Source organism: Podarcis vaucheri (assembly GCF_965113315.1).
Source record: "Podarcis vaucheri genome assembly, chromosome: 6".
Classification (NCBI taxonomy): Eukaryota; Metazoa; Chordata; class Lepidosauria; order Squamata; family Lacertidae; genus Podarcis; species Podarcis vaucheri.
The window spans coordinates 65,396,021-65,421,893 of record NC_138764.1 but is presented as its reverse complement, the minus strand read 5'-3'; the positions used below and the strand labels follow the sequence as shown (position 1 = coordinate 65,421,893).

At 41.0% G+C, this 25,873-nt stretch overlaps 1 protein-coding gene across 14 annotated transcripts in view; it reads right to left on the bottom strand.

The window, feature by feature from the left end:
• Nucleotides 1-630: 630 nt before the first annotated feature.
• The window catches only part of NFASC (neurofascin), a 185,333-nt gene continuing 160,090 nt past the window's right edge, over nucleotides 631-25,873 (bottom strand). For 6 of the 14 annotated variants that reach the window (XM_082228120.1, XM_082228121.1, XM_082228118.1 and 3 more), the window contains 3 exons: nucleotides 12,362-12,493; nucleotides 9,341-9,410; nucleotides 631-1,179 (listed from right to left, as the gene is read on the bottom strand). In XM_082228120.1, coding sequence (XP_082084246.1) covers nucleotides 948-1,179; nucleotides 9,341-9,410; nucleotides 12,362-12,493 — 434 coding nt within the window. In that variant the 3' untranslated portion in view covers nucleotides 631-947. Of the gene's footprint in view, nucleotides 1,180-9,335; nucleotides 9,411-12,361; nucleotides 12,494-21,036; nucleotides 21,178-22,946; nucleotides 23,136-25,521; nucleotides 25,753-25,873 lie in introns of those variants that run through there. The other 8 variants (XM_082228115.1, XM_082228109.1, XM_082228116.1 and 5 more) reach the window with 5 other exon arrangements.

Below are 25,873 nucleotides of genomic sequence, written 5' to 3'. Positions count from 1 at the left end.
CCACCCCCAATAATTTATCCAGGAAAACAATAACCCAATTATGTTTTCCTACCCTGGATTAGCAGAAAGATGCAACTGTTTCCATTAAACTCTTTCTTTGGAGAAAGATGCTAAATAGCATGGGCAGAGGGATGAAAACCTTGCCTCGGCGGTACCTGCATCAGAACCAATACTTGTATAGCACTAACTGAGATCACAGACAGTTTGGGTCAATGCAACAAGTACCCCCCCCTCCCCATGCGTATAGCTTCCACACTGAAGCCCAATATAGTATCGTTTCTTCTTATAGGAAGGAATATCCTACACCTTGCTTGGTGAGGATTATTAAGCCAGAGCCTGGCTGCAATGATCTCCGACAGAAATAAATTGCCATCAAGGTTCCTGTTTATAAAACAGCCTCGTTTTTACCAGTAGCCGATTCTGCAATGTGGTTTCGTGCTGCTTTTACCGGGGGATTATACTCTCATCTCCACCCCTCTCACTCCAGATTTCCCCCATGTTTGGGCATTTCTTTTTCTGAGAATAACTTTGAAGCCTTTTAAAAAACACAACAACCAAAAGAAAAATAAAAGAAAAATCAGCTGTGTACATTATTAATGAAAGGAGTTGCATTATCTCACAAATTAGACATAGGGGGTATAGAGGGGTGTTTATTTCAGTTCGAGTTCTGAAGCCTGGGGTGTAGAATCTGTGCATCCTGCTCTTCTACTGGTCTCTTGTGGGTCAGCTCAGATTTCAGCTGCAGTAAGATTGCTTCGGCAGCCGGCGCATCTATGCCATTTGCTTTGTTTGCGAAAGAGATGATGGCCCTGGTGACCACCTGGTCGGGTTTTTGTTTGCTCTCTGTGGTCCTACCCTAGTTGCTTTCTGTTGATGGTGACTTTGCCGACCCACACGGGCTATAAGTCTTCTTGCTGCTGCTGCTGCTGTTGTTTCAGTGTATTGCGTTATGCCAAGGAATAGATAGCATTAACTGGTGATGTGGCTTCTGAACTCTCATTGCCTTCTGTCTCGTCTTTGTCCTTCTTGACTGTGTACTGGCCAATAAAGGAGCCGTCCTCATTGAACTGCCCTTCGCCTCCTTCGCCATAGTCCACCAAGCTGTCGTCACTTTCTTGTTGCTTTATCGTGCCATCTAAAGAGGTCTGACTGCCCTGCAGCGGCTTGTTGTCTTCATCACTAGCATCAAAAGGAAAAGAAGTGCCATCAGTAGTGGGAAGGAATGGCTTTAAAGGGACAGGATCACAGTAAACATATGAAACTGGTTTCGTCCAGGCGGTTGTACTTCAGAAGGCAAGCACAGGGCAGGAAGAGCTGAAAAACACAGCTTCAAGCAGCTTTTTGCAAATTACCGATGAAATCTTTGCCAGTGCAAAGCTATTCAGGTGCAAAGGATCGTATTTTCCCAATAACCTAAATAAATCAGGAGGGAGTCTCTTCTTCAAAGGACTGTGATGGTGGAAGCCTGACCACAACTACAAAGTGAATAAACCATGTAGGAACTCCGAGCTTTCCAGTTGTATTAAGCCACAGTCCCATAAATTCTAGTTTCTTGTAGTAAACAAAGTTTTCTGGTACACTAAAAGCTTAACAAATTTGTTATGGCATAAGCTTTCAAGGACTGTAGTCCACTTAAATCAGTTACATGAAGTGTTATCCTGATTGCAGGCATGCGTTGTATATAACACACACATGGTGGGGGGAGGAGACTGTGAACAGTAAGAGAAGGAAATGAAATGCAGAAAAGTACAGGTGGTGATAATTATGTATTTAACAGTAATTATCACAAAATTATCCACCATTCACAAAGTATGATTGAGTTGGTAACACACCCATCCTGTCACCGATAAGCTAAATAACACATGTGTGATGAAAAATCCATTGTACCCATTTAATTCACAAATTATAGCACTGAACTCCTGATTTATTGTGATTCAGTGGTTTTTATGGTTAGTTATAGAATGTTCTAGGGTCCCAAGCACAATGGACTTTTAAGAATTACACTACATATTAATTGGCTTACCAATGACAGCATGGCAGAATATCAACCCAACTGGTTTTTGTGAGGCTGCTGTTAAGTAAATAATATTTACGTCTGGGTTTTTTCTGCATTTCATTTCCTTCTGATCTCACTGGTTATATCCCCGCCCCACTCCATGTGTATCTTAGATTAAGACTTTGTGCATCTGATGAAGTGGGCTGTATTCCATGAAACTTATGCTGTAATAAATATGTTAATGTTTAAGGTACCATAAATCTCTTCAAAGAGACTCTAGGTTGGCAAGAGTTGTGTTGAGGACCAGCCATTTAGAAGGTAGCTGAGTGGCTCTAATTCAATACAAATTGGGCGTAATATATTTAAGTGCCATTTTGGCTATTTTTAATTTACTCTTAACTATGCAGCTTTTGAAAATGATGCAGAGACACTTTTAAAAATGGCACTTCTACACTTAGCAGGGGAGTTCCATGCCCTTTTCGTAAGGGGAATTTCTGACCTGCAAATATGCATATTTTATTACGTTACAGAAAGTCCCACAAATAGTACTAGTTTCTGCTTTTGCAGTCTTGTTGTTAGCCCCAAGATGTTGGGGACTCAAGAACAACCTTCTGCAGAATTCATGAGGCTGGCTTAACAATACTGGAGCTTTTTTAAAAAAGGCCCAGGTAACATCATAGAGAAAACGGTCCTATCACTGGTTGCTAGCCATAATGAACCTTACCTTCTATGTTTAGAGGCAGAACCTCTCTACCCAATGCAGAAAAAGAATTGGGGGACATTTATCTCCATTATGGCCTACTTGCATGCTTGCTGGGAGGTGTGTGGCTAGTCAGTGTTAAACAAAATATTGTGCTGGAGCCGTTGGGACATTCTAAAAGAGATGTTTGTATACCCACATGTGCAGGAATTCATGTACTGGGCTCTGCCAAGAACAAAAGATTTAACTGCCAGGAACAGGAGACTCTGCAGATCAATGGGGGACTGTTTTAGGGATCTGACATCTTCATCATCTGCCAACCTGAGTCCATCTGTACCTCCCTCTGCCCCTTCCCCTTGAAGGGAAGAGTCTGGACTCTGGATCATGTCATCAAATGCCATAGAAGAGACAGCTATGTATATCCCCATATATACCTATTGTAACTGTACCATCATGTGCATTTCAACTGTAAATTGTTTTGGGAGCCAATCCTGACTTAAAAGAAGGGTGTATAATAAATAAATAAATAAATAAATAAATAAATACCCAATTCACTGTCATATCTATGAGGCTCAACTTTTTATCCTAACACAAAGAAAGATCATTTAAGGTTTTGTGTTGGAGTTTTGTTTTGCCATAAGAATCATCTGGTTATGCCATAAGAATTATCTGGTTAGACAAAACATGTAGCCCACCATTCTGCCAGACAGTGGCTACGACAAGCATAAATAACAGAACAAGTGGTGTCATCATTCCTCCTGATCTTGCAAAACTGTCTAACAGAAGGTAGCCTGTGATAGCTCTCTAGGGCAGGCATAGGCAAACTTGGCCCTCCAGATGTTTTAGGACTACAACTCCCATCAGTATAAGGCAATATAAGGAGACAAAAAACAAGAATGAGAGACCCAGGGCTCTTCATCTAAAATCTTCATTTTTCAAGCCAAAAGAGTATGCAGATAAAATATATCCTGCATCATAATGTCCCCTTTGAGTTGCCCTCCCCCATGCCCACCCCATTCTCAATATACCAGGCCAATGAAGTTTCTAAGATATTCCCGGTTGGTTTTGACCTTCTAAAGGCTACAGTCCAGAGAACTATACAGATAATTCTGTGGGCCCAGTGGGGCTTTTGAGTTCCTTCCTCGCTCCCCTCTCTTTAAAGAGCACTCCCTCACACAACAAGCCAAGTGGCTTCGCAGAGGGCTGCTGCTGAAAGGCAAAATGTCAAAAAATTCTCTTGCGCCTTATTTAACCTAGCTCTCTGGATTGTAGGCCAAAGAAGACTGTTAACTTGGTTGTCTTGTTAGTGCGTTAGGTATATACAACTTTCAACACACAAACAACAGTTTACTTATTTTGTTAAATGGAAATATTGCAGCTTATTTAAAGTATTAAGGGAAGCCTGACTCAGCCTGGTTCAGGAGCATCATGGTCAAGAGTTGCATATGTCAGAATGAATATTTTCTGTGTATAAGATTTCTAGGGAATCTTCACTCTGAACTGATGCAAGGCCTCTGGTAGCTGCTGACTTTTTCTTCACCATGTTTCCGTTGTTTTACTGCCTAGCATGTGAAATCAGGCATTATCTTGCTTTTCAAACCTCAGAGGCACATAATACAAGTAGCTTACCTGAGTATATGGGGGCTACTCAAATCTGCAGCCCAGAAGACCCCTTTTCTTGTGACTAATCTCCCTTTGAGTGCTGAACTAACCAATGGCTGTCATTGCCACAGCTGAATTAGTCACAGAAAAAGGAATGAAGCTGAGGCCACGCTAACTCAATTGGTTGTGTGTCAGCTCCAAATACGCAGGCAGAATGCAACTCATTGGACACACGGTGCCCGAAATTTCAAGGGAAGGAATAGTAAGTGAAACTTTAATGGTGTTAGATGAAGGTTGGTGGTGGAGAGGCAGGGAAAGGTGGTAGAGAATAAGGTGTGTTTCAGTGATGGAACTGCTGAAAGAAAAAGCTGTGTGCCAGACTTTGGGGCAGTCCACAGTCCTACCTTTCAAGAGACCTTCATGGTCCATGTAGAAAGACAAGGTGAAAAGGAGAAGAAAGAATGGGAATAAAACAGAGAGAGAAGCAGAAAGAGCCTGATCAGAGAGCAACATGATGAAGTATGCATTTCAGGGGGAAGTGCTGGGAAGAAAAATCCACCTATCCCCCCACCCCCCAAAAGGAGCTAGCCACTTTATTGTTTTGCATTAAATTAAATTAAAAAATAAATAAATAAACAAACCTGTTGTGCATCCACACCAAAATATGTATCTAATGGATTCCAAAAGCAAGTAATTTGCAAATAAATGAGATGTGCCCTCAAATCTGAGGCAGGGAGGGAGCACTAGTAGGGCAGAAGATACAACCCCACATGGCTTCATTAAATGTCGTCCTAAAAGGCAGCTGAGCAGCCACTAGCCTGTGGTCTGTCATGCTGTTCCAATGACGTAATGTGCTACAAGCCCCTCTCAGAAAAGGCTGCCTTCAGGAAAGAAAGGAGCATGGTATTTGCTTGACCTTGGTGGAAATCAGGCAGCTCTGCATATGAAGGGAGGGGGTGCTTCTAAGTTACATTTCCACTGTGCGGCGATTGTACCGGATGAGTAGATGGCAAGTGTCTTTTGGGAGGCAGGTATATATTGTGGTTTCCAAATGAGTGGACTGGAGGGGAAGGCACTCTTATTCCATATATTACAAAGGACACACAAGAGATTTGCCTATGCGTAGTGGTGGGGGTGGGGAGTGAGTGAAACAGGAAAGAAACGCATTATGAAATGCATCTGCTCCTTTCTTGGTGGCTGTGTTCAATGACCTCTGGGGCCCTGGAAGAATACGGAATTGATTAAGGCTCTATCAAGATAGGAATTCTGACTGTCATGTAGTAGACACTGCCGATGTCAGAAAACTGGCCTAATATAGACCCACTTCCAAGTATCATGAAATTGCTATCTGGGTTCACACGAACCCACTTGCCAGCAGTCTGGGCTGTATGCAAGTGCTCCTAGTTTTTAACAGGCATTTGCCAATTCCTTGTACTCGCTATTGCTATATTTTACACAGGGACCTTTAGTTGGGGATGAGTTGAAATCACCACTGCAACTGCAAATGCTTGACTGAGTAGAAAGCCCAGTAACGTTACCTGAAAATATATGGGGAGCAGGAAGGAGCAGCTTGGATGGGACCAGCAGGTCTGAAGTTTTAAAATTCTAGTTCTAATTTGCTTCTCTCTCTCTCTCTCTCTCAACCAAATCAGTTGGCCTAGTAAGGCATGGTTACTGGAACAGAATGCTATTTAAGGACATGGGCTTCCAAACTTCTTAGCTTACAAGGAGACCATTATTCTGGCAGCAAAGTAGAAAGAAGTGACAGTATCTCTTTAATTACAGTCTGCAGTGATTGGAATGCAGTGTGCACAGGGCACTAAGGATGTGAAGGGCATGATGAAAGCATATTAGACATGCTTCTATGAAGGTAGGAAGAGAACCAATAAAGAAAGCATGTCAGCACATATCCTGTCCACCTTTCAAGCACTAATAGTAACTTTTCCCCTGGACTGCTTGATTCCTTGTGAATTTTAAGCAGCTAACCACTTTGCTTCTGACTCCTTATGGGATGTGTCACTTTTCTAACACCCTGCATTAACACTCTGGTTAATTGTAAAAAGAAGAAGAAGAAAAACCTGTGATTTTTATCTAGGGGGGATGGGGACGACAGTTGTTAAAGCATTGTGCCTTCAAAGTGCCCAGCTTGCACATCATGAGTAATCACAGTTAATGGTTCACTGTGAATGCAAATATCACTCCTCTCCTCTAGACAAGGGATGGGATATTGGATCCAGACTGCAGGCCGGCTCTTTATCTTCCCCATTCCCCATGGGCAAGGTTTAACAGGTAGATGAGGTCATGCCGTGCGTGCTGCATAGAAGCCTCTACCGTCAGCTGATGGAACTTCAAAGTACCATGCATGACTCTCTGTAAGCACTAACGATCAGCTGATTGTAAGGGCTTCAAAGTGTCACACACAGCGTCACAAATGCTGGGGCTTATTATGAGACTCACTAGGCACTAGGCACAGGGTTTTTCAGGTCCTGCTGACTGGGAGTGTCGACAAAGCTGTTTTTGGCCCAGCAATGTCTTTACCTGCTCCACACCTGGTGCCATTTATGACTTCTGGTGAAGGGCAGCGAGGTATGGCTTGGTCAAAACAACCTTGCAGGTAAAATGAGGTTTCCCACCGCTGCTCTTGACAGCGGGAGCAACAAGCGACCATCTCTGTCTCAGCATTATGCCTGACTGGGAACTGTAGTTTGCTATGCTGAAACAAAACATGGTTGGTAAGACAAATCTTGGTTCAACACCCTGGTTTGTTTGGAAACAAACCACAATCCCTACTTCAGACATAACCTTAATACCTGGGTATTAAGGTTTGTTACGCCTGCTGGCTACAAGGGATGAGTGAAACGGAAGCCTTCTGTGCATTTGATGGTTTAATGGATTACTGTGATGTGCAAATTCTGCCAGTGTGTGTGCATGAGGAGCTTAATATCAAAGCTATGGCATGTAACACAGTGACTGCTTCTGCAAAATGAGCATTCAGTTATAAAATCTAAGTTTTTACTTCATTCATTCGTACTGTGCTGTTTTCTCCTGTCGCCATATTATTATAGTATTTGTCTCTTTATTTTCAATTTGTGCGTTAAGAAATTTTCTTTCAGATTTATGCAGAATTCCAGACTAAACTTTTATTCTCACAATGGTTTTCTTGGACAAGAATTGGTGATTCTCAAATTCTCCTGATATGCTTCATCAACACACTTTCATTTATTCAATAAAGTAAGTAATGCCTGATAGGATAGTCAATTAACTAGTGTTAATCATAGTTTTTCGTCTAGGTTCATTAGCTTGGAGAGTTCATAATCATCAATATGGTTTGGAATAATAAACTCACTAAGAGAACTTTAGAATAGAGGGCATGGGTTGGAAACCAACCCACTACTTACATGAACAAGACAGTGCTTAAAGTTTCATGGGGTGACAAATTGGAGTGTATCCTCTAAATGTCTAGTTATGTTTGCAAATGATCAGCCTTCAAATAATCCCTCCATTTTAGATTTGCTTATATGGTTTTATGCTGCAAGATGTATGCATGGTACTTCTTTCAAAGTTCTGCAGGGAACCATTCAAGCAGCTTGTTATTCATGACACCAGTTCTTGCTCTTCATCATTTCAAATCAAGCCCTTTTGTATTTCTTTCAAATAATTCTGGAAACTCTGGAGGATTTCATGGGAGCTCAGTTCAAAATTAACTATATCTGAGCAGAGGGTCTTACCATTAGGGAGGGTGAACCAGCCACCTCAGGCAGTAAATTTGGGGTGTCATGAAAGGGCAACAAAGTGTTCATTATTTAGTTTGTTATTATTGTATCTTTACTGCCAGGAAGCAGGGAGAATTGCTTGTGGGGTTTTCAGGTGCCAAAATAACTTGGCTGGCCTCACGAACTATACACCTTGACTTGATGGTGGTACACCATTTGCTGTTCTGCCTCAGGCAGCAAAAGGTGTTGGGCTGGCTAAATCTGAGTAAATCATCCTGTTTGCTTAAAAGCACTAAGCAAGCAGAGATGTACAAAGAGCACATTTGCTCTAAGTCACATAGATTAACAAAATGCTAGCAGTGTTACCTGTTTCAGTGCCTTGGAAGCAAGGGGGAAACAAATGTAAAACTTGAACGCAGGACCCATCTGTGAACAGCCAAAGAAAACACCTTGCTTTGGGAAGCTGAGATAAAAAGTGGCTGATGTCCTTAAAAGGTTGCCTTTGAGTTTCATAGAGGGGTGATTGTAGTGGCACATGGCCCCCACTACAACAGTCAAGAGAGGTGGGTTTGCTAGGCTATACAGAGACGATCAACAAAATGAGATTGTCTGAGATCCTATAGAAAAGGATGGAATATGGAGCCCATCACAGGCTTTTGGAGAAAATGTGTTTATTTTTCTCTAGATACAATCTGAGCAAGGTTGGGTTAACCTGTATCTGGGCAGTGAATGCACGAGCATGAGGAGGGTAAGTTGCTGAAAAACCCTGAAGATGCCTCTCTGAATAATCTGGTGTGTGAGAGAGACCAAACACATTGCTTCCATCTCTCCCATAGCATCTAGCTTTCTATCTGCTGTGGTGATGCTAATGAGCATTCTATTATCTTTCTTGATCCATCATGTAGTGCAAATTTCCTGGGACTATACCATTTCAGACTACACATGAAGCACTGCACATCTGAATGCCCATGTCCCCACTATCTGCACATACAATACTAACACAAACATAAGCTAGGACCTCTGTTCCTCATGTGCTAAGTTTCCAGAGAAATTTTGATGTGAGTAAAAAAACATCTTTTATCTGCAGCCTGAAATGGTACAGATATAGGAATAGTATACCATGCAAGTTATCTGCATGTGGAGATCAACACCTTTTTCTTTTGCAGAGATCTTTGAGACATAATGGGAGAACAAAGGGTGGTAGAAAATGCACATTTATGGGAATGTGATATCTTGATGACTATTGAACCGACAAAGTTGCTCTTTGTAATAGGTGGGGTAGAGGGCAGAAAACAAATGCCTGTCACACATGCCAAGCAGGAAGCATACCTGTAATCAAACGACCCATTATCTACCTTCTGGTCATCAGGGTCCAGGGGTACATCTTTATTTTCTCGCACTGTGAATACATATGCAAAGAAGAAGAAGAAGAAGAAGACATCATACTTTCATGTATTCAAGGCTGCAGTCCTAAACACACTTACGGGACTTGCTTCTGACTTGAGTGGGGACGGGTGAGGAATCCACCAAACTCCGATTCCAAAGCATACTCTCACATTTTGATCTGGGCAAATCATGATTTCAGAATGAGGGCAGTGGGCCTGCTTCTGCTCTTTTGAAAGTGTTTCCTGATCTTTAAACTTGTAAAAATGGTTAATCCAGCCACCGAGCAGCTAGTGCTTTGAATGCAATAGAATGCAAGTCCCTCTGGGAGCAATGGGATTTGATGAAGCTCCATCATTCTCATGAAGAAATGTATGGGGAAAAACACTGCTGCCCCCAGATTTCACATGGACCCTTCACCTCTCTCAAACATTTTTTTTAATACCTTGCTGTTTGTGCATGGATATTTCATGTTTTTCTTTTTAAAAATATACACTGAAATGGGATGGGGGGACTAAAGTCTCATCCCCATGTAGAACTGGTTCAGATGTTTATGTGTCCATCCATTCCTAGGTCTGAGAAAACCTGTTTAGGATTGTGCTGCTAGCCTCCCAGCCTCTGCTGTCTTGTAGGTGGTCAGGAATTTAGACTAAAAATGGATGAGAAGCATCTGAAGAAATAACTGACATTGAGGTGGTTTTGCTGTCGGCAAATGTATGTGCAAAGTCATTTTTGATCACTTCCATGCTTTTAATCTCCAAAATATAATACACATAAATCCCAGGCTGAGCAAGATTCTGATTCAAGTTCTCTTTCAAATCTTGTCTCCTGCCATTGAAGTAATCATTATTATTTCCTGCATCACAAATGCCAGGCTCAAAACTGTCACGCTAGTTGCATGCTGAACAGAGCGCAACAAATAAATTGATGTTACTATATTGTGAATAGTAAGGGGAGCATTTCCTGTGCATATGGTGTTTAGAATTGTTGGGAAATTGTCCCATGAGCTTAAAGCAAGACAAAATACAAGCTGATGTGCCTTATTTTTAGAACTGCTGCTCTAGTATTATTTGGATGCAGTCCTGAAAAAGCCGACATTTGCCGACTACTATATGCAGTGTGATATCTGGTAAATAATAAAACAGAAGAAAATAGTAGTAAAAGATTATGGCTTGGAAGTGTTTCCTAAACCACAGCTATTGTAACATACAAAGAATATTTCTTGGACTCTTAATATGACCATACTCATCTTAACTGCATACCCTTGGGGCTGACTGAATACTCTTAACTGTGTTTTATAGAGATATTTAGCACTCTGCTATCTTACTTTGAAACAAGGCTCTCTAGACAGACCAAGTCATTTTGCAACAAGTGTGCATGTGTGTATGTGTACACGCGCGCGCACACACACACACACATTCTGGTTTGCCCTTAATTGACTAGAATGTGGGATTGCTCCCTAAATACAGTGGCCAGATACACCAGACAACTTGGATTACAAGCCAACATGGCAAGCTTTTCAGTGCCATATGAGAACCTTTCTATTTATGCCAAGACATTTTGGATTGTGTGGATGGCTTTTGGAACTGTATTCTATTCTTGCTTTTAGCTTCTTGAGTTTTTGTTCTCTCTTCTTGCGTCTTATCAAACTTATTTGTTGGTTTTAAATTGTATTTATACGTTGTGTGAATGAATTCTATTCACACTTTCGTACAGCACCTTGGAATCTTTTTGAGGAACAGTGGTTAAGACATCTTTGAAATAAATTAAAAGCAACCAGTTTACTTCAGCCCAATATCACATAGACCCTTTCTACTGGTGAATGTATTCTTAAATTACCACCCCTCCTTTATGCTTGAAGAGACCCGTGAAAAAGTAAATAGTTTTTGCAAGGGACAGTGGGACAAGTGAAAGAAACACAAGTATATCTATTAGCTGAAAAATGTGAGTACATTTCAAATACCTCTTCCAGCAAATAAAAAAAGGGGGGAAGGGACTTATATCCTATTATGTGATTGCCTCTCACCTCCAGAGACAGCACAGTCAAAATCTGTATGGTACTTCTCCCCCCCCCCCCCTATGGTTAATAGTTCAGGTGGGTTGGGGGTCAGGGGTCAGTGCAATTGTGATATAGAAAACCGTGCAGGAAGAAAAGATTAAGAACTCCCTGTCCTAATGCAGCTCCCCAATAAAAAACCCTCTTGCATATCTGCCCATAAATAATATGGTTTTTCTCTTTCTTTTAAGGAAACTGGTCACGGATGCCCCATGTTATGTCTCTTTTGGACCTTGCCATAATAAACAAATACCATGCTATGTATTTTAGGTAGGGCATTATTTCCTTTTGGACTAAGGAAACAGATAATTGTTTCTGTATAACTGGCTTGTCATTCTTGTCATGCACTGGAGCTTGATGTTAGAAGCCGCCTGCCACAATCCTTATGTGTACTTAAGGGTCTAGCACAAACCCTTCTTGCACACGAGACCTTACCAGATCTTGGGAGAGAACACAGTGGTCACCGCACAACCATAGTATGCAGTCCAAGCAGGTTCTGGAGAAAGTCCTTTTGCAAATACAGAAGACACTTATTGTAGTGAGGTCAAATCCCAACAAAAGTCATGGGATGATGCCTCACCTCCTACATAGCTGGAAGTCCTCTTGGATTGCCTTTAATTCTTTTCAGTGCCACAGCTGCTAAAAAATGGTAGGACTAAATCCTTCGAGTGGGAAGTCTATGATCAGTGCTGTTTTTCTAGAAAAAGAGGTACTAGAACTCACCATGAACATCTCCCTTGTTCTGTTATAATGGCAATGGCACCCACATGAGAGATGCCAGAACTGAGTTCCAATGAGTTCCGGCAGAAAAAAGCACTGGATGATTAAGATCAGACCATCTATCTAGATTTGGGAATGAATACTTCAAACCCAACAACAATGCTACACCAGTTGATAGCTATTTCTCTTACCTGGATATTTCCCTCCTCTGCTTCTCTTAATGAAGCAAACTATCAGCAAAATCAGGACCAGGAGAGCGATGGCACACATCAGTCCAATAAACCAGCCCTGAGTTGCAATGTCCCCTTGGTTCTTGTTATAGGCTAGTAGGAGAAGTTGAAAGAAAAAACGTTAAGAAGAAATACAATTGATCCACATAGTGCTGAAAAATGAAAATAGCAAGCAAAAGCTATTAGATGCTTCCTGTCCCACCCATTCCCAAGCTTCACATTTGAGGACTGGTGTCTCTCAATGTCGGTCTTCCCAAATTGGCCTGCTTTGGTTGCCACATGAAACCACAGTTAAAATAGAATTATGGTTAATGTAAAAGAGCAGTATTCTAGTACATGCTGCTCTAAAGTGCCTGTTGTGACTGGGGAGGAAGCAAATCAAAGGGTGGTTTTGTATATTATATGCGAACCAGCAGTTGTGATTTGTTTCTCTCCAAACCAAGTATGGAAGCTAAGGTTTGATCTTTGCTTAATAATAATAATGATAATATTTATACCCCACCCATCTGGTTGGGTTTCCCCAGCCACTCTGGGCGGCTCCCAACAGAGGACTAAAAACAGAATAAAACTAAAAACTTCCCTAAACAGGGCTGCCTTCAGATGTTTTCTAAAAGTCACGTAGTTGTTTATTTCCTTGACCTCTGATGGGAGGGTGTTCCACAGGGCGGGCGCCACTACCAAGAAGGCCCCCTGCCTGGTTCTGCTCATGGGCTGCATTCACATTGCAGTTTATTCTGTTCCCGTTTTCCTAACTGTTTATTTCCACATCACTTTTGAGCTTTTACACCACATAAAAGCTACTTCCAGAAATACACTAGAATATAGTGCAAGTTTAGTGCTTATTTTCACGTTATTTGCAAATGATTTTTTTTTTGTAAACAAACAACATAGAAATGAGTGCTAAAGTTGTGCTATATTCTGATATATTTGTGGAAGTGGCTTTTATGTAACATGAAAGCTCAAATATAATGTGGAAATGATAAGTTAGGGAGATACTGAGAAAATGGAATAAACTGTCATGTGACTGCAGCCATGGTTTCTTTGGGGAAACAAACCATAAGCACTGGTTCACATAGAAGACAAAGGCAGCCTCTGGTTTGTTTCCTCCTTGACACACCAAAGGAAGAGTGCAATAGGGACTTTTGAGCAGCATGCTCCAGCACACTGCTCATTCACATAAAGCACTTAATTTTAACTATGGTTTAATATGTACAAACCAGGTCATTATCTTTCTCTGTGTGTGGGGATTTTTCAGATTTGAGACATCATATCGGGCCTTTCTATTTTTCCAAACACATCACAGCCCAAGTTCTAACAGTGACAATTCAGATCCAAGGGTAGCAGTGAAGGCAAAGGATAACACAGGTGGGTACAGGAGACTTGGGCAGAGAAATAAATATATGGTATTGCTTAACAAAGGAGGGTTATATAAAATGGGTGGGGGGAGCAGAAGAAGTTGGGTAACAGATTTGATTCATGGTAATGGGAAATATTGTAGGTGGTACCGGTACCTCAAAAGAGGATGCAAAGTTCTCCAAGGAACAACCAAGGATTCATATTTATCTGGTACATAGCTAGAACAAACAAGTACAAAAGGCTTCCTAACACATTATTCAACGTCCTGAAAACCACAGAGAACATGAGAGACTGAGGCTTGCCCAGGCTTGTCCCAGCTTGTGTACAATGCATTAAGTAATGGTTTATAGCATGATGTGTTTTTGCAAAACATCACAAAGTTTTCCCAGGGAAAGTGGCAGGACAAAAAAAAACAAAAAAAAAACAAAAAAACCCTCTCAGAGCCCTGATTAGAAAGCATGGGACAAATGGAAGAAATCATGGGATGAGCCCTAAGTCATGCTCATTAATTTCAATGAGTTTACTCTGAGTAAGACTTAGTTGAATACAGTGGTGCCTCGCAAGACGAAGCGAGTCTCTTCGTCTTGCGGTTTTTTCGTCTTGCGAAGCAAGCCCATTAGTGGCTTAGCGCTATTAGCGGCTTAGCGGATCAGCTGATAAGAGGCTTAGCAGATCAGCTGTTAAGCAGCTTAGGGGATCAGCTGATAAGCGGCTTAGCGGATCAGCTGTTAAGCGGCTTAGCGGCTTAGGATCAGCTGATAAGCGGCTTAGCGGCTTGGGAAAGGGGGGGGAGGAAAAAAACCCCGCAGGAACTCGCAAGACATTTTCGTCTTGTGAAGCAAGCCCATAGGAAATTCGTTTTGCGAAGCACCTCCAAAACGGAAAACCCTTTCGTCTAGTGGGTTTTCCGTCTTGCGAGGCATTCGTCTTGCGGGGCACCACTGTACCACCCAAAGCTGGAAGCTTATGTGACTTACCAACTATGATGGTAGTATATTTCTTCTACTGGTAAATTATTTTGCGAAAAAGGAAAACATACACATCTAACTGACCTAATTATTATAATATTGCACACAACCCAGTACTCTGTTGGATTTTAAGTAAGTGTTATTAGTGACATATGAAAAGTGAAACAGAGTCAAGTCTTAAATGAGCAGCAATTGAAGTCAATTCCTAGCTTATATAGCACTTTCTTTTCTTGGGCCAAGTTCCCTCTGGATCACTAAAACATAGACATTTGAGAGTACCTAATGTAAAAACTTGTGCATTTCAAACTCCGCAAAAAAGCAGAGCTCATCAAGACTGTATGCACACTTCATTATAGGAATGATTCACTCAGAGAAACTGTGAAAGGGTTTAATGGCTGGCTTCATGACTTTAAAATCAATGGTAATTTTTCCTCCTTGTGAATCAAACTGGAATTACGCTATTAAACCATAACCTAATGGCTTTATCAGAACACCAGTAGGAAGTAACATGTATAAGCAGCTTTCAAGTTATTGACAATAAATTAAAAATATCCTGAATAGCACTAATGGAAGATTATCATAGCCACGCAGAGTTGAAGTTCTGCCAACAGTATAATGAAGATACACTCTATATACGTAGCCAACAGACCTTTCTCAGACTCTCTCTGGGTCTTCTCACATTAAGCGCTCAATTCCGCAGTACTTACTTACAACAAAAGTTTGATCACAGGAGGACATGCAAAGGTATTAGAGGATACCCTCTCTTTTAATTCCACCCAAATAAGTGAATATAAGTTATTTTGGTTCCCTAGCCCCCCTAAAATCAGAATCAGGTTGTGTTCAAAGATGGGAATGAATTATAAAAAATGTGCATTTGGTGTCAGGATCTTTGGGGGTTCTGAGTCAGAGTCCCAAACTCACACAATACCATGGCCCATGAACATTTAGGCCCCGGAGCCATCTTTCTTACATATAATAAGGTAAAAGTGTTGTTGTGCTGTAGTTTGCTTGGCCACAGATAGGGAGCACTGCAAAAAAAAATTATGATGAGAAGCAGTGGATGGGAAGTCCAGGCAAGCCATAGAAGGGCAGGCAGAACAGGCTGCAGCCTTGCACCGCCCCCTCCACTGACTCCTCTGCTTGCCAGTCTCAGGGACTTTGCCCCTAGGATCCAGATCCCCAAGCCAGCTAGCCCTGTGCTAGCTGCCTTCCTCCTCCCTGGCCAGCCTCAAAACCCACTGCTGTTTCCACCACCGTTTAGCATCAAGAGCAACGCAGGGGTGAGGAAGGCGCCCAGAAGTGCCAGCTGGCCTTGAGATCCAGAGCAGTGGCATGAAGTAAAAAGGAACAAGGAAGACGCCCAGAAGTGGTAGCTGGCTGTCCTTGGAATCCATGGAAAATGGAAGGTCTAAGCTGCCCCACCTTGGCCCTTTCATCCTCTGAAAGAAAAACAAACACATCCAACTACTCTGCCTAACAATGTCAGTACTTCTCAATTTGCCTCCCTCAGTGCAGCCTCTAGGTTCTTTGTAGTCATCTTCCAGCATCTTTCGTCTGTCATGATGTGCTATCTTAACAATCGCCAGTGTTCCAGCTCCCTTAGAAAACCTTAATGCCTTTTTTGCTTTTTACCTTGATTTCTTCAAGTGTCTCTCACCACAGCTTTTTAATTACACTACTTTCCAGCTTGACTTACACACAATGTTTTTACTTCCCTCCCAACCTCTTAGCCCATCATTAGAAGTGTACTGTAGACTCCTGCTTAAAGTTTCTGGTTTTTTTCCTTAACTGTCATGTTCCAAGGCTGAACCTTTGACCGTCCTGTGCAAAACTTCCAGAACATTCCCTAGTACTTTTAACCTTCATGTGAGTTTTTGAGCCTTTAAAGCAAAAGCTATTGTTGGACAAGTTTTAACAGGAAACCCAAACTCAAAATGTTTGAAAGGCCTATTCTCAGGGGCAAATACTGATTTCCTGTTACGTTCATATCATTTGAGGAATCTACCACTACATCATTATGATGTTTTTTCAAAAGGTATGAGCAATTTTAATTGACTCAAAAGTGCCAGGTGCCCCATTGGCCTTTGTGCTTTGACATTCTCCCTGTTCACTACTGGCAGCTGATTTACCATGCATTCCCTTTTCCTGTTAAAAGCACTACTGTGGGGAAAAAGTCCACTTTGAAGCTATTCTAATGGAAGGAGCAAGACACTAATTGCATGGACTTCAGAATTGCATTAGGCTAAATGAAACTACAGGGTTGACAAAGAGGGAATAGAATTATACTGGAGGCTTTTGGAACAAATGGTGATTCAATTAACGATGCTAACATATAAAAGCTTTCAATAGAATAGAAGGAAGATAGGAAAGGCAACTATCAGATCGCACGATATACAGAATGAAAGGGGGGAAAGTATAATATACAAGTATACTTTTGATACAATAATGATAAAAAAATCCTCCAACATATTCACAGAACCCTGTCCAAATCAAATAGGCAATGTCAAAATGATACAACGGCACGCATCAAATGTAGTTGTTCTGTCCTTCTTAAGCATACATTTCATTTGCAAACAGCCTGATCCTGTTTTGCAAAGCCAAAACGCTTTCACCTGATCTCTTATAGCCATTGGCATGAGGCAACAGTTTCTAAACTTGATGCAGCCTTGCTTTGGCTTTTAGGGGGAAGTGTGACAGAGACCAAAAGAGGATGCCATAGGACAGAGCAGGGAACCTTTCTTTAGCTCAGTGGGCCAGATCCTTATCAGGACCGGTCTCATGGGCCAAATTTGACAGGTGGGTGACACCATCTGCCAATTAAATGACATAAATATGATGTCACATGATCGACAGGTGGGCGTGGCCATGCACCTTTAAAAATCCCTTAGGCAGCTTTGCAACTCTCCTTCTACTCCCCATTTAAACCCCTAATTCCGGATGTTAGGGTGAGCATGGGGAGCTTTGCAAAGGCTTTAAAGCAACCCCTGTGTTCCTCCTTGAGTGTCAAAAAAATAGAAGACAGGCCTAAATGTACATTCCCAATATTGAATGTAACTTCATTGTACTCAAGGTGGTGCCAGGTGAATGTGGCTTAGGCCCCAAGTCCTTGGCACATAACAGGAATCCACACCTACTTTGCAGTTGGCTGCGATTTTTATGGATTGGCCTTGCTGGCCTCCTTCTGGGCCCCACCTGTAGAGCGACATCAGTGATGAATTGCATTTTGGATATAATAGGTTGTCAAGATAGCGCCACACCCTTAGGACATTTTACATGCATACTTACTGTATTTTTAACAGGGCAGTGGAGGTTAATATTATTTTTCCATCCAGGTATATTTGTGTAACATTAAATATCACTCACTGCACGGCAAAGTATTGTTCTAATTAACCAAAACTGAGCAAAAGAAATAATGTAGTAAAACTGCAGCTGTGGGGCTACTTGGCTAGTGCAATTTCTACTTAGAAAAATAAGCTGCTGTCTCCTGAAGAGTGACTTTCAAAATAACCTAAAGAAAAAGGACAGCGCTTTCGTCTCACAGGTATTAATGATGGAACATGATAGTAAGCTCTGATCTATCACATCAGAAGCAGCCAGCCTGGAAGAGAAAAGGAATGAAAATACAAGAGGCACTAAAAGAAAGCAAGGGAGGTCACTAAAATAGTGTATCTTTGGCAGTCACCTGGGATGCATCAGAGGAAAAAAGCATAGATCTTGGAAATCTTCCATTACTGTATCTTGAGATACAGAAAAAGTACTCTTTTAATGCACAAAATGCATATGGAACACACACAAACATACAACAAAAAGCAAATCTATCAGCACTGATCCAATTTACCCAATTACGGCAAGGAGCAAGAATTGTGTTATTCCCTTGTAATTTTTTTGGTTGATGTAGCTAGGTGGTTTGCCAAGCCAAAATAAACTAAAATATTTAGCCTAATATATGCTGCATTTTGGATTCTTATTTGTAAACCACAACACATTCTATGTAAATCAAGGTTCATCTGAAGCACCGCTCTCAATATCCAGTTTCCTGGGGAAAACACCACCAAATTTCAGTGAGATAGCACCACTAATGAACTATGTTACGGTTACATTTTCAACATATCCATCCTCAGCTGGGAGGCATTTCATCTGCAACACAGAAGATGATCTCACTCTCTACACACATACGTAACTATGTACAAACTGATACTGGATTGCAGACAAAATAAAGTTCCCCAAGATCAAACAGATGGTTCTTTCTGGTTCAGTCCATTAGCAGGAAGGATGTACTCCTGCAGTTGCTGGACTGCTAAAACTGTATGCCATCTGAGCAAATAATTACAAATGCAGCAAAGGAACTGTTGCTCAAGCATTTATGTAAAAGCTACTAACCGTCATGATGGCTATACAGAAGCTGCATTTTCAGGGGCACCATGCCTCAGTGTACCAGTTTCTGGAGATCAACAGTTGGAGAAGGCTATTGCCTTCATGTCCTGCTTGTGAGCTTTCCAGTAGCATCTGGCTGAACACCTGGGAAGCAGGATGAGAACCTCTCCACTCACACCAGTGCAACTGTGAAGGTCAGCAGTGTTGCAAAAGTTAATTGTTTCTGACAGAACAACCAAGTTGTTGAGGGGCTGGGGCGGGCAGGCAGAAATTGCTTGGGGGATGTATAGGAACTGTGGGCCACTGGTTAGTTATCCATGGTAGATTTTAAAATATGGCATTTTTCATTTGTTTTCACACATGCTCAGACTAGGTTAGCAATTTCTTTCCACCATTTGTCTATATGTCACTATAAACTTTATCATTTTAGAGTGAAAAGAGAAACCTTATTTAAATTGTGTGGACATTTTGCTTACAGCTTTTGACACATTGCTTAAAGCTTTCTACAGAATGAGATTCCGATTCTTTCCACTCAGCATACATTTCAGCTATTTCTCACATGGAAACTACTTTTCTAATTACCTGCATTGACAAAAGGAGCTTTTATTATGGACACAGGAGGAAACCTGGGATATGATTATGTTTGATTAAGCTGCACTATGGCTGAAGCTGATTGTTTGACAGCTACCTAAAATTCTGAAAGCAGAGGTCAGAAATGTGAATGCATAAACTAATATCTACTAAAGTCTGACTGGTTCCATGCTGCAGCCCTATAGCACTACCAGGCAGTACTGGAAATAGATCTAAAAGGAGATTCCACACAGTATTTAACATTGTGTTATGCCATCCAGGAATGTCTTTTACCATGGTCAATATCCATTATGTTTATTCACAGGCAAGTCCTGTTCAGCAAAGCCTCTTTTCAATGATAATTAAAAGCTTCCTGCTTGGGGTTGTAGCCATTTTATTGCTTCATATTCAGTGGTGCTGAAGGATTAGTGACTTGCCCCTTAATTTCCTCATCTGTAAGCTTCCTTTCATTTTTAAAAATAGTGAAATAGAAAACAGGAAGCTTCGGGTAAAGATGAAGTAGCCCTGAAAGATGTCAAAAGCAATTGTCTACATTAGACAGGCTGGCAATCCAATTGTGTTTTTATTGCCACTCCCCCAACTGAAAAAACCCTTGGGAAACAGAAAAAAGTTACTGGAATACATTGACCTAATGATATTCATTTGAATTCTTCATAAAACAGAGGGGCAACATAGAAGCAACCTATACAAGGCACTTTTGAGACACACAAATAGGATATAAGGCAATATTCTGTAAAGGTAAATTGCTACAATTCTCAGATTGTGACTTCATTTGAAATTATGAGTATGCCACATAGCTCTGTGGATGTCTTGCAGACAAATCGACCACATTATAATAACTAAAATCTTTTTCATGAATACCCAGACATAAAGCCAATCAGAAATTCGCATGTGCTCATGCAACAGCTGGCAGCATGGTAATGAGCAGTGCACACGCACACAAAGGGAAACATGAATGCGCAGATAGCAACACGTAGCCTGTAGCATATTCCTTAACAATAGTGTTTATTATTAAGTCTAGATGGAAAACCATAGGTCTCTGCCCTTTTTATAGATATCTTCCAAAACCAAGCTTGTTTCATTAAAAGAAAAGTTATGCCAATATTTTTTTCCTTTGTTTGTTTTAGCAGAACACAGTCTAAAGAACCTCATTAAGAGAGGATACATTTCACTTTGGTACTTGTATAATAAGGGCAGAGTGCACATCGTCAGTGAAGAGATGGATGACATTTTCTCCATGCATGGCATAATTCCTCCATCTGAAGCAGCAGCACGCAAAGGCAGTAAGGCTTGGAATGGAATGTGCCTCCAAAATGCAGCACATTGTGGGGCTGAACCCCATCTCACCTGGACTTGTCTGAAAGGTTACGTTCGAGCTGATAGTATCATTCCCTTTGAGAAAAACCCGCACTATGTACTTCTCCCCAGGAGTCAGGTCAACCAGCTCCAGAAAGCCTTTAGCAGGGGAAGATTTCACTGTTTTGTTACCTGAGAAACAGAAACTTCATATCAAAGGCAGCTAGCAAGAAATGCAGATTACTCTGTAGGCAAACATCCCTAATGCCAGGTCCAGCTACTGACTCAACACATGTCCCTGCCGATGACACCACTGACTAACACAGAGTGAACACCCAGAGTTTCTGGCACCATCAGTTCAAAGTTGAAGGGCTCGTTTACAGAAGCTCACTCCACTTGTATGTAGGAGAATTATATTTTCCAGACTCCGTTTAATCTAACGGAGCACCTGCTTTGGCATCGTAAGGCAGCCAGCAACCAGATGGAAGCTTATCACATTACTGGTTCAGCGATTTTGCATAAAACTAGAAAGGGGGGGGCAGAAAAAGAGGGAAGACTTTGTACAGCCATCTCTGGGAAATTCTTACTTGGAACAGAAAGCGACTGGCATAGGCTTTTTGCAACTCGCAAGTGCCAGATGTGCCGAATCAGTAACAACAGCAACTCTTTCTCTGGCAGCATGCTTCTGATGCATTCAAACTGCCTTTTCTGAATTAACCTCAACACATTTTGCAAAAGATGTAGAAAACTCTTATTAAGAGCATGCACACAGATCACAACGTCAAATTATATTAAAAGTACGCTGCTAAAAGCATTCAAACATAAAGTGAATAAAAAAGAACCCTGTTTGCAAACTCCAATGTAGATACCCTATGAAATTGCAAGTACGGTATTCCAATACTTCAGGAGTTTTGGAAGTGCTTGGATGCTGTGTTAACTTAACCTTAGCAAATCATTAGGCATGGAAGTCCCTAATCGGCAATGTTACAGACGTGTATGAATCTACAAATATACTTTTGCTAGCAATGGCTAGGTTAATGAGAGCACCAGGCCTGAGAATTGAAATCACTGGAGTCCTTTAAAGAAAATCTAAGCAGCTGGTTTTGACAAACCTAATTTATCAAAGTACTACAAAACTGGAAGCATGAGAAGCTTCCCAAAGAAAAGAAGATTCCCTTTCCCACTCTGTGACAATGCAGCAGCCAGCTGAGTGGAATACACAGGAATCCTCCAAATCATATCCACACAATGGGTGTTACATTGACTGCTTACTATTTAATCATGCTAGATGCAAATTCCTAAAGGGTCAGTTCTTGATTACTTAATTTAAAAATCTAAACACAATACTGTATTGATAATTTTATGGAACCAACACCTAGAACAGGACTTGGCCCAGCAAACTAAAACCAAGGAAAGCAGGTCTAGGGCACATATATAACTTGCCCCCAAAGCTATATGGCTGACATTCAATGTTTAATTCTTTGACCATCACATAGCTACTTAAAAACTGCAGGTAGCATGTAAGCAGGAAGTAGAGTGAGGTATGAATGGCTTGAAAGCAAAATTTATGTAGATAACTAATTATAAATCTCCAACTAAAACAAAATGTGATCATTACTATTAACCCCCAAATTATTTGCTATAGAGGGGATCTATAGATTTTTGTATCTATTTCTGCTTCTTTCTACGGCACTTACAGCCGTCACAGATTCACTTAGGGCTGTGTTTTTTAAAAAGCAGGTCCTTTTTAGGATGTGTTATTCTGAATCCGCCACTGAAAGGAGACGGCAGTTATTGTGTTTAAGAGAACAGCAACATAAAACACAGTGTCAATATAATCTGAAGGACAAGTTAAATGCCATGCCGTTGGTTCCCCCCCCCAAAAAAAAATCCTCCATGCACAAATTAAGCAGTACAATTAGTTACACTATAATGAACATTGCATGAAAGGTCCATTAAACCTCTGAGAGATGACAGAATCTCTGGTGACATTAAGGACCCTGCAGAATTCTCGAGCTCCCAATGCTTACTGTTGATATACTCAACCACAAACTCAGTTTCAGGATCAAATGTGTGGTTCCAGGTGATGTTTGCCCAGTTACTGTTAGGTGAAGCTTTTACATCCCAGATAGGCTGCTTTGCACCACCAGCTGGTGAACAGGTTAGAACAGAGGTTAGTAAACTGGATTATGAACAGAGAGATGCATTCTAACTGCATGCCCAGATTTAAATGAATTGTTTCCCTTAGAAGGAAATGAAGGCATCCTCCTCCCCACCCCCACCAGGTATAGCACACAACAGGACTGTGGATGCTTCAACATTACCTCACATAACATAACACAAACAAAAAAACATTGCAAAGCCATTTCAATTCATACGTCACTTTAGTAATGAGAAGAACTTTTTTGGGGGTATATCTAAATATATCCTTTGAAACAGCAAGGTTTGCATATAAATTACATATTAAAATGTACACCTGGATATATGCCCATGCTAATACTCTCTTCGGCCATAGCCATTCTCTAGTGCAGCCTTGAACAACCTGGTGCCCCTTAGATGTTTTGAACTATTACCAAAGGTGATGGGAGTTGTAGTCCAAAACATCTAAAGGGCACCAGGTTGGTGAAGGTTGTCGTTGCACCAGCAAATTGAGAGGTACAACATTTTCAAAATGGCCAAGGATAGAGACATCAATCTTTCTGCCAAATTATCTTGGAAGCAGGATAATGGCCCAAGATAGTCGTCATGTGTCCATACATCTATAAGAGTACAAATCACCTTAGGAATTTTAGTGCCACAAATTAACGAGCCACTTGCCTGTCAAAAGCAACACTCTACAGGGCAAGGTCAACTCAGCTGCCTAATTCTTACAGGGCAGTGCAGAAGGTTACATTCCCAGCCCTTATGCCAATACCTACTTTGCAGGATTATAGAAATCCCACATAGCAGCTCCTGATGGTCTACATAACTAGACAGGCAGATATTTATTAATGATGATCTGCTTCAACATTGCACCAAACCAAGGTGAAATTCATTGCCAATTCTCACCGTTTTAAAATTGAGAAAATACTGGAAAGCAAAATGTTCTTGTCACTATTCTGGATAGTGGGTAACAGAATTAGCTGGTTTTAGGTCAAGTTAGTTTGTGACAACATCAGTTTAACTGGCTTCAGTCCATTAGTTTAGAAACTCTGACTATTGCATTAAGCTTCAAGTCTATACATACTTACCTGGGAGTAAGTCCCACTGAATTCAGTTGGAGTAAGTCCCATTGAACTCAGTGGGACTTACTTCTGAAATAGACACACAGATAATTGTTCTGTTAGTTATTATAACATGATAAAGTGAAAACAATTCAATATATCTTTGACATGAGAACACATTCTTCAACAATAAATACAGCCACTTTATGACTTAGAAAATGAGTTTCCTCCTCAGCTATACTTTTACGTCTTTCCAAAAAGCTATTTCTAACAATAACAGTCCAGTTTTTAAAATGTCTATAATTTCATATCTTGATCCATCAATTATCACTGCATGCTCATTCATGCAACATTTAGTTTTGAGCCACAGCTGAGAAATCCTTGCATCACTAAATTGCAAGCCAGGCACCAAGTTCATATGCCTATGCTTAGAATGTACATGAGCATTCCCATTGACTCCAATGAGACTCCATGCATGCAAGAAATTTGAAGCTGGGCTTAATCAGAACTACTTGAGTTTGCTTTAACTTCTCCTCAGGAGTATAAATTTACTGCAAACCATGAGATACTACATGTCTGTTTTTAAAGTGGCTAAGCAAAATGAGGCATTGTGCCCCAGTGGTCAGTCAAATACCTTTTTCTGGATGTGTTCCTATTTCAGATTGAGGTATTTATATGCAGTTGATGTGGACTTGGTTAAATATCTGTTCCAGTAAGTTTGACACATGTTGCATTTTTCATACAGGGCAACCAAATATTTGCATAGTGAACGTTTGGATGTGCACATCATTTGTTGGTAGGGACCTAGCAAGATCTCTCTGCAGCAGCCCTAAGAAGCAGTTCTCTTATGTAAATATTTTCTTTTTAACACTGAAAAGAATCATATGGTATTTGCCAAGTCCCATAATGAAACAGATGCATTAATTAATGCAACCACTGCTTTTACTACATTGTAGGGATGACAGCCAATTTAGTCCACTATATTTTGTTATAGTGTATTTGCTGTACCTGCTTATCCTAGCCTACAGATAGCAAGGAAAACTCTTGTGTTATACATGTGCATAAACAAAGCTGACCTGTCTCTCTGAAGAACAAATTAATCTAAAGTAACTTTATCACGGCAACATACTGAGACCTTGAATGCACAACCCAAGGATTACTTTTCATTTGCTGCTAATCTTTTATCACAGCACTGAGAAACTCTACGTGCTGGATGGTTTTCAAAGCAACAAACCTTGATGTTAAGCCTGAATTACAGGCTTAAAAAACCCCCTGACAAGATCCAGGTATGGATTGGACGACTAATAGAAAAGGAAAGATGAAAACACAGTACCAGAATCCTCTACTGGGATACCTATTGTGCTAGCAATAATTGTGGTGATGGCTGCTTCTGTGGTGGTTGGAGCTTCTGTGGTGGTTGGAGCTTCGGTAGTGGTTGGAGCTTCTGTGGTCGTGGTTGTGGTGGTAGCTTCTGTGGTGGTTGTGATAGTAGTAGCTTCTGTGGTGGTGGTGGTGGTGGTGGCCACAATGGTAGTAGGGCTGATGGTTGTTGGAGAGATTACAACTGGGAGAAGGAAGTGTAAAAACTACATTTTGAAAAGTATTTATATTTTCCAGTTCTTTGGCTTTGTCATTCCCTGAAGCTAGGCGCGCATGCAAGATATGGCAAAGTGGATCAAGACACA